The sequence below is a fragment of the Parasteatoda tepidariorum genome, chromosome 8 (genome assembly GCF_982258835.1).
Source record: "Parasteatoda tepidariorum strain Cologne lab strain chromosome 8, Ptep-v5.0, whole genome shotgun sequence".
NCBI classification, from domain to species: Eukaryota; Metazoa; Arthropoda; class Arachnida; order Araneae; family Theridiidae; genus Parasteatoda; species Parasteatoda tepidariorum.
In genome coordinates, this window is record NC_141762.1 from 4,888,807 (window position 1) to 4,898,069 (window position 9,263).

Consider the following 9,263-nt stretch of genomic DNA (forward strand, 5'->3'; position numbering starts at 1 on the left):
GTTTTATTTATTTTTAATATTAAGCTTTGAATATATAAATTTAATAAGCAAATCAAACAATTAGTTCTTAATCTAAAGTTTTTTTCACCCATTTTCAGTTTCTACAAAGTTTATTTAGCTTAAAATGCTGTACTTTTTAATATCTAATTAATCTTTTGTTTCAGATGAGGAAATAATATTTCACTCGGCTATTGTTTATGGAACGCGGACGAAACCTGCATCATTGAATGATACCCAATGGAAGCACTGCAGTAATATCTTGTCTCGGTTCTTGTCAGCACAGTTTCCTTACCAAATCAATGAGATGGTTACCTTCTTGATTCAGACTTTAGAGACTAAGTGTGTCACAGGTAATTTTCTTTAATCTTTCACCTAAAATAACAGTACAGTCATTTCCCCAGACTTTAAAAAGTACTTAATTTTGCTTCAAGGTCTTTAATTTCTGATATCACTAGTTAATTTCAACAATTTTTTAGTCTTTCAAGAATATTTAAAACTAACTGAGGTGAGACCTTGGATAGAGGGTACAGCCTTTTTAGAGATAAAAAGAATCATGATGAGTATAAAGGGGACTACATGCAAAGAGAAGCTTGCTTTTCTTTCACTAAAAAAAAACTCTTCCTTTCTCCTGGATTGAAACCCCATGTGAAGAGTAGAGCATTCTAAAAGAAATAAATGGAGGAGATGATACAATTATATCAATAAATGGAATATAATTTTTTATTTTTTTTAAGTGAATCATTGTCACTGTTACTTGAGGGTACATGTATATATTTATTACGATAAACGACTATTTTTAAAGTCCTTAACTTTTGCTTTGATATAAGTATGGGAACCTTGTATTAAAACATTTTAAATTTTCAAATTAAAAAAATAGGATCTATAATATTGAGCTGGTAATAAATTCTCTGCCTCATTATCCATCTAATAATATGCACATATCAATATAATGACTCCATATATTGGTGAATAAAAAAAGGGAATTTGAAAAAAAAAGAGCGAGTTAAATTTGAAATCGAAATTTTTTATTAGAACTGATTAAACTCTAGCATGAAAAAAAAAAAGTAGCCGTAGCCCTGTAATTTTGTACTCTGAATATTTTTCTTCTACTTTTATTGTAGGTAAAAAAAAAAGTTTTTCTTTTCTTTTTAAAGTTTGGTTTAATTCTGTCTGCATAAATATTTTGTCAATGGAGAACCAGAAAAAGAAGTCCCTAAAGATGTAATACAAGTTTTTTTGTGCCTTCACTAAATCAGAGCGTAAACAGAATCGCTGCAATATTACCTTGCAGATCTAGACTGATCAGGGGATCTAGTTTTTAGATGTCTTTCTTACACTAATGGAATTGTCAAAGTTATGGGCAAAAAGTTTTTTAAAAAATAAATAAATATGCTTTACACTCTTACATAAATTCCACATGCCTTTTCAATCATTTTATTCACAGTGGTTGAACCGATTTCCATCCGGTTTTTAAAATATCTATTTTTTTAGGATGTTATAACACATGAATTTCAAATTGCCCCACTGAGTAATCTCTTTTTTAATGTGATGGATTAATAACGATTCAATCATTAGTTCTCATTGTCTGGTTGATCCCTTTTTCAACAGTTGTCACTAACAAATATTTGGCCACTATTCATAACAATAATGTCCTTTGGTAGAAAAAAAAACGTTTTCTAATTAATATTGATCATATTATTTCTTTGTATCCTAATGCTCACGAAAATGCCATTTGACTTTTCCTTCTGCTCCATTTTTAATAATAATATGTCGATGACTTTCGTCGATTTTTCGACAGGGTCCTTCGAGAATGAGTACCTTCTGACCACACCTTTAGTAGTGTTCACTGCTGTTGAAGGATGGAATTGGGCAAAAGAGGTACTAATTGATGAGCACATCATACCACTTCTGGTGAAATTCTCTGAACAAGAATTGAACGAAAAAGCTTTCAGTGTTTTCTGCCTGCTCTATGGTAAACATTCTCTTTACTTGTTCCACTGTTTTTATAAAGATGATAGATTTAATGAATTCATTAAAATCTGTAAAAATGTATGCTTTTTTTTTCTATGAGAAATGAATTCTTTCGTTTAAATAAAGTTATTGGGAATGATTTTCTTTTTCTTACGTCGTGGGAAGACATATTTCCCTTATTAGAAGTAGGATAATTAAAAGCTGACCCAGCCTATGAATGGATTTTTCTAGATAGAAAAGGGAGTGAAATGATGTGCAAGTCTAAAACTAGGTTTTTGTAGGGAGTTATGGTATGATATTTATTATTAATCATGTATATCATTCATTTATATTTTATTATTATCTAAATTCAATATCATGATATTCATTTTAAAATGATTATCGGGTATATATATATCAATTGGGTACTTGCTTATGTGACATATGATGTCAACGCCAGCTGATTGTCAATGGACAAAATGGTGTGTCAATGTTAAGCTAGATTTCTATACATAAGTTTGAATGTTAATTAACAACAAGTTAATTAAATACAGTGCTGTATCACACATTGAATTTGCTTTATTATTTGTCTGTATTTTATTGTAACATGTGATATAATTTTGTTTTATGCACCTGACTACTTCGATGCATAGTTAGTTTGCTTATGTTCTACATTGCTTCGTGCCTGTCTTTGTGTTAAGTAAGAAATATATAGAGAAAGAATTGAAATCATTGCAAAAGTATCTTTGTGAAGAATTATATATCATATCGCTTAAGAGAATTGGTACTTGAAGGGGTAAGTGAACTGAACTCGAAATAAAATGGAAAGAAAAAAAATATTTATTGACTTCTAAACCACTGAGAACCATGCAACAATTCAGTTAAGTCAACAAATAAGTTTCAATTACTACTTTAGTTTGAACTCACTGTTATCCTTGATAGTTCCAGTGCACTTTCCTTTAGCTAGGAGGCTTTGAGTGACAAACCAAGAGACATTCACGAAGAGATAGTTAGGCGATGACCAGCACTTTCTTTTCGTTTATAAGTGACAGTAATATTGGTCATTTATAGTTCCAGTTCACTTTCCTTAGCCACAGAACTTTCAGTAATAGATCAAGATACATACATAAATAGATATTTAAACAATGGCCACTACTTTCTATCCAAATCTTAAGTAGAGAGTAAGTCTCTGAATATAAGAAGAAAACCTGAAACAAGAAAAATACAACATTGTACTGGGTCTTGATTAACTCCTTCTGTCAGAATTTTTTTTGTTACTGAACTAATATATGTTCGATCCTAAATTCGAAAATGCAAAATATTTTTTGGAGTAAGCAGTCTCTTGCTTAACATATTGGTGGTGATGTCCCGTCCACTGATCTCCAGTTTACCCTGCAATGGACCCAATAATTTTCCAAACTTTACTGTTAAAATAGCTTTGCAATCAGTCTCGGGTCATCACAGAGTAAAAATCACGTTTATCTCAAAACTATCATAACTATTTTGACAAGCAACACTAATGAAAGCGAAATAACAGAAAGTACAAAATGATTTTTATTCAAATTCAAAAGGGGAAATCACACTGCAAAAACGTGAAAAAAGTAGGACTAGTTGAGTCATCTCTTAGCAATATTCAGAAATACAAAAATAATTGTGGGATTTAAAGAGATGTGTAAGTAGCGACAAATTCAATTTCAGTGGTGCAATTTTTTTCTTCATAGCATGGCATGTGCGACGCTGACCATTCAGAAACAGTAACACCTAACATATGAGATGCACACACCCGAATTAATTTGCTTCAAATAAACTTAAAGCTCTACAACAACCTTATTATAATCAGGGCTGTAATGATTTATGGTAATTTTTTAGTTTTACTAAACAAATTGCAATTATATTAACAATACTGAAAGTACATTATATAAATCATAATATAACACATTATGATTTTTCAGTTTAACATGTAGTTATTTTTTATTTCAATTATATTGTGTTATGTAATGTTTGCACCTTATAAGTCTTCTAACATAAACTTAATCTTTGCAGCTGATATTTGTTATTATTGTCCAAATGAAGAAGATCCTCATGAAGTTTTTGAAGAATTTTTTAATAATGAATCAGATGAAGGTAGATTGATATTTTGTTTCTATAACTTAACTTTACTTTTCCAGAAAAGGATGGCAAAATTTTTTCTCTCAGATGCATTAATGAATTCAATTTAGTTCGAACTAATAGCATAAAACTGTGAACATAGTATCTTATATAGTAAGAGACTCAGTAACTAAAGGCGGTCATAGGGTAAAATCCTGATTTTATCTTCGGTGTCCACCTTGCTTCAAGTACAGCACTTGAAACCACCATATTTTAAAATGTTTTGCTTAATTATTGCATTGACTTTTTTTTCTTCTTCTATTAAAATAACAAGGAAAAATGAAAGGTAGAAAATTTCCCTACCAGTTTTCCCTCCAGTCACATGGTTTCATTCTGGGAACAATGATTATCCTACAGAGTGTGTGTGCTGTACTTACATCCCACTTCTATGGTTAAATTAAAAACATTGAGATAGCCTTGTGAAACAGACTGAAAATATTGTTGGAATATTTGTTGTTTTAGTTATTATTAATAAACATACAAAAGCATGTGTACAGTCTACAAAAATTCTTTCTGTGTATGCAGTTTTAATTCCTTATTCAATACATTTTTGAAAAAGTATCTTAAACCATCATAGCTTTCTTATACTGAAAGCTTATAACAATTTGATCTTTTTCAATCTTTTATTGATGTTGTGTTGTTATATTCCTCATTATTTTTTAGTTAATGACGGTGATCAATGCAAAACAGCTCCCACCTTTTTTTTTTTCTTTGATTGATTATTCAAATTGGCTATTATTTCTAGGTCATATAGTTATTAAAATCGAATTTGTTTTCAGCAAATGAATTTGTGAAGAACTCTGCCGCCATGGCTCAAATCAAACTCCTTTTGCACAAGAAACAGCTTCTACCAGAATATTTGACGGATTGGATCAGCCAAATACAGCACAAAACCGATCATGTGGAATACGCAGAAAGACTGTTTCAGAGGAGATTAATGAACGATAATCCTGAATTTCTGGATTCCGAAGTTCTGTAAAGAAATTTCTGTGTACATACAACACCATTTATTTGCACATAATATATATATATTTCTGTTTTGTTTTCTCATTAACCTGTATAATTCATTGTTGTTTTTGTTTCTAAATAAATATTTGTTTCATCCATTATAACTTTTTTTTGTTGTAAATTCGGTTTAACCTCAACAACATGATTTTTTATATCTCAGAGATGATTGTGCTCCGGAAAAAATCCAAATTTCCTGATTTTTTACTAACCCCGATCCGAAAGTTTCAGGAAATCTACGGTCCAGAAGTTTCGAGAAATAACGGATCGCATTTATGTATAAAAATTCTTGTATATTTTATTTAAAAATATTAGGACTGGAATTTATACTTGGCATTTCTTTCATTTGTAAATATTTTTTCTGGTAGAATGATAAATGTGATTAGAGATAAAAGTAAACTTATACATAATTATTCATTTAAATTACGGTGCATATAATTTGTTTAGAATTTCATGTTATGAAAATATCAATGATTTAAATTTATAAAGACATTAATTTTTTGAAATGCGTCATTAACGATTTTACTCAAGAAATTTTTGAGTTGAGCTCACAATCACCTCTGATATACGGTATACTCTCGATGTCCTGAACTTCATTATCCCGAAAACCTTGTTATGTCAAAACAAATACTTTTCCCCTTGGTCTTACACAGTTATTCGTATGTTTCATGACCCTACTTTTTAGAGTAATATTTCAGAATATTTTTTTCTACTTTTTAAAATATATTTTGTTCTGATTTTTTAATCTCGAAATTTTTTTAGCGTCGCTTCAACTTCGAGATATCAAAAGTATACTGTATATGTCACTCTAAGAAATGAATTTCTTAGAGTGATATATATTCCAGTTACATCTTCTGCTTATTCCAACTATAAAAAAAAACTTTTTTAACCTGAAATACATATTTCAATTCACCTAAAATATATTATTTTATTGTGCATTGTCCTCGTTTTTTCTTTATTTTCCAGCTTTATTTTTTTCCTTAGCATTTAATAATCATTCACCTCTTGACTAAATCATATATCTTACTCTATGTTGCCAAAAAAAAAGGAAAAATCAAAACTACTATGTTAGATATTGAAAAAATAATAATTTTTAAGATGGAAAAATTTTATTACCTTTAATTATAATTTTTAAAGTTTTATTTTGAATTTTTCACACTTTTTAAATGTATCCACTTAAATGAGCAATATAGTTCAATGTCATACGATCAATATGATTCTTTAATTTTGTAGGCTCCAAGAGCAGACATATGACTAGAACAGTAAAAAGCTTTGTTGGCATGGAGACATACACCTGTGAATTCAAGTTAATCCCTTAAGAACAACTATTATATCTTGTGTAAATTACGTTTTGAAAATGCGATAATTTTAAAGCAGTTTTTTTTACACCAAGACTGATACAAGGTGGTAAAAAAACAAAAGCTACTTGGAACCCATGCATAGCGGGATAAAACATGATTCTTGAAGGGCAAAGAGTCAAAATGGTTACTTTCATAATTTTTAAAAATTAAAAGAATTGTGATTGGCAGATAATTTGAGTTTGACCTTGCTGAATACGACATTTCCTGCCAAATGGCGAGAAATATTACATAACTTGAGTAAGCTGATTGAATTAAATGATGAAGGTAAGTATTATGAAATAATTTCTATTTAAGTTAGATACAAAAAAATTGAAAGGAAAAAATCAAGAATAACCAACATATTGCTCTGCAATTGAAAAATCAGCGTAAGTGACAAAAAATTCAAAATTGAGGATTTTTATATATTTGTCATCGTTAACAGATGAGCTACATGTTGCAAAAGAAAAAAAGTTTTAAGAAATAAATTTTGTTTTATCAGCTTTTTTAAAAATTTATTTTAGCGTTCACAGCATTAGTAACAGAAGGAGAAAAGTTGTCAAGCCACTTTTCTCGGAATAAATCGTGAAGCACTTGCGTTTGTTTTTCAATTGCACGGCATATTAGGTTCCATTTACATTTTTCAGGCATTGTCTTGAAATCAAAAAATTCGAGAGGAGTCAACATGGATAGGAAACGTTAGAAATTACATGTAGTTAAGGCAACTGAGGGCTATCGTGGTGATGAAGAAGTATATGACTTAATTCGGAATAGAATTGTGTACCTAAAAAATGTTGATCACTTTTAAAAGCAAATGCAAACATTGGGGCGCTATTGATAAATATTTTTGGTTAATATTTGTTAAAATTTCATGCATATTAGCTAAAAATATTAAGTATATTTATTTACTTAAAAATTCAAAAATCATGTTTCTACTGTGTGTCTGGTCAGTTATTATGATTATGGGAGAAATTTTTTTTATTTTTACAAAAAACAAAATTTAACATGTAACACGAAAACTTATTTTTTATTATATAATATAATTTTTCAAATATTGATGTGGGATTAATTGTTTAAAATTCTGAATTTCTTACAAAAATTGAAGTTGAGAATTTCTTTTAAAATACACAAGCATTTGGAAAATAAATTTTGTGCAAATTATTATAAAGTGTGAGGAAACAAATTTTTAGACGGAGTGGTAAGCTAAGTCTGACGCAGAAATAAATAAATAAAATGTCACTGGACCGACTGAAATGTTGTGGTCTGTTCAACTCTCTGCTCTTAGAAAACTTTCCAGCGCAGGTTTCATAGTCTCCCTACTCAAAGAACTCTTTTCATCATTCGTCTGGAGCAGTGAGTGACTAGTCATGATCGCAACGCTCGAATAAGTCATCTGGGGAGAAGACCGATTTCATGTCTTGACCCTTCCCTTTACTCCTCTTCTCAGTTATGTTGTTTCTAGTGCGTTTCTTGGTTTTCAAGGACGCCACCTATGGCCAAGATGACGACTTCTGCCCCACACACATTCACAGACCGTTTTAAAAGACGGACCCCTTCATTCATCCACAGATCGTAATTTTGACCTGAACCAGAGGACGCTCAAACTCTAATTCAGTACCCATAGAAGTATTGATTTGTAATAGGAACTTGCAAGACTTTGTGACCCTGCAGATTTAACGCGCACCAATTACCATTTACTACAAGTGGATTCTTTGACCGGCGGGGATCGAACTTATGACCTCTTGGACACGGACCCAGCACCCTACCAACCAGGCTATCCCGATCTTCTCAGTTGTACAGGAATGTACTACGATATTTCCCCTTTGCTCTAAGCCAGTGTTTCCCAAACTTATGACTTTTGTGTACCCTTTCTAAATTTTTTGTAATGCTGTGTACCACTAATAAAAAAATGAATGTATTTCTTACTTTAAAAATATTGCACATAAGTTTAAAATCACAACTGGCTGTTGATACCACTAATTATTAACTGTTAACTCTGCAAAAAATAGCCAATAGAAAAATACGTAATCGTAAATTTTCATGGCTAGCTTTATTTTTAAATAAAATTTTTTGAAATTTTCGCTCATTGCAAGATATTTCGCATAAGAACGCGTACCCCCTCTATACTGTTCCCGTACCCCTGGGGGTACGCGTACCACACTTTGGGAAACACTGCTCTAAGCCAACTGTAATCCATTTCGACCGCCAATGGTAACAAAGTTTAACTATTTCAAATAGGAGTGTTAAATCAATATTTAATAGAGGTTTGGACTCCGGTCGGTGAGAGAAGGGAATTAGGACAGAAAGAAGCTCACCTCTTTGAAATGCGCTGTTTCTTGTTTCCATAGTAGCAGACAAACTTGGACTTAGTCATGAGGGGTGTCCTTTCTGTAGACAAACTGTATAGAGCACTTGGTGTGGAGTAAATGCTCACCATTCGTAAGTTTGACAGTTTTATAGTGGACTTATTTGTTCTATCAGAGCTGTGGTAGATGCTTATTTTTAAGATTAAACTTATCATAAAATGAAGTTAATTCCACTAGCTTTTAATATTACAATTTGACTTGATATTATATGACTGTGTTCCTGAAAGCATCATTTTAGTAACTTGTAAATAAAATGTATATAGTTTCATAATCTATCTATTTAATTGTAGCAACACTAGGGCAATCGCTTGTAGTTTTAATGCACTCTTATCCTCCTCCGCGGGTCTCCCCACCTTTTGACCCTCAAATTGTTGTTTGTTAGTTTTAGTGAGAATAAAACTGTTAGAGGTTACAAGGCTAGCCAAGTATTACTTCTCATTTTCCAACTTTGGAATTT

The 9,263-nt window shown here is 30.9% G+C and overlaps 1 protein-coding gene across 4 annotated transcripts in view; it reads left to right on the forward strand.

Annotated features, from left to right (window-relative positions):
* The window catches only part of LOC107456308 (uncharacterized), a 43,971-nt gene extending 38,761 nt beyond the window's left edge, over positions 1 to 5,210 (forward strand). For all 4 annotated transcript variants that reach the window (XM_043051866.3, XM_043051867.3, XM_043051870.3 and 1 more), the window contains 4 exons: positions 165 to 350; positions 1,799 to 1,972; positions 3,994 to 4,074; positions 4,878 to 5,210. In XM_043051866.3, the coding sequence (XP_042907800.2) occupies positions 165 to 350; positions 1,799 to 1,972; positions 3,994 to 4,074; positions 4,878 to 5,077 (641 nt within the window). In that variant the 3' untranslated portion in view covers positions 5,078 to 5,210. The remainder of the gene's footprint in view (positions 1 to 164; positions 351 to 1,798; positions 1,973 to 3,993; positions 4,075 to 4,877) is intronic.
* The last annotated feature ends 4,053 nt before the right edge of the window (positions 5,211 to 9,263 follow it).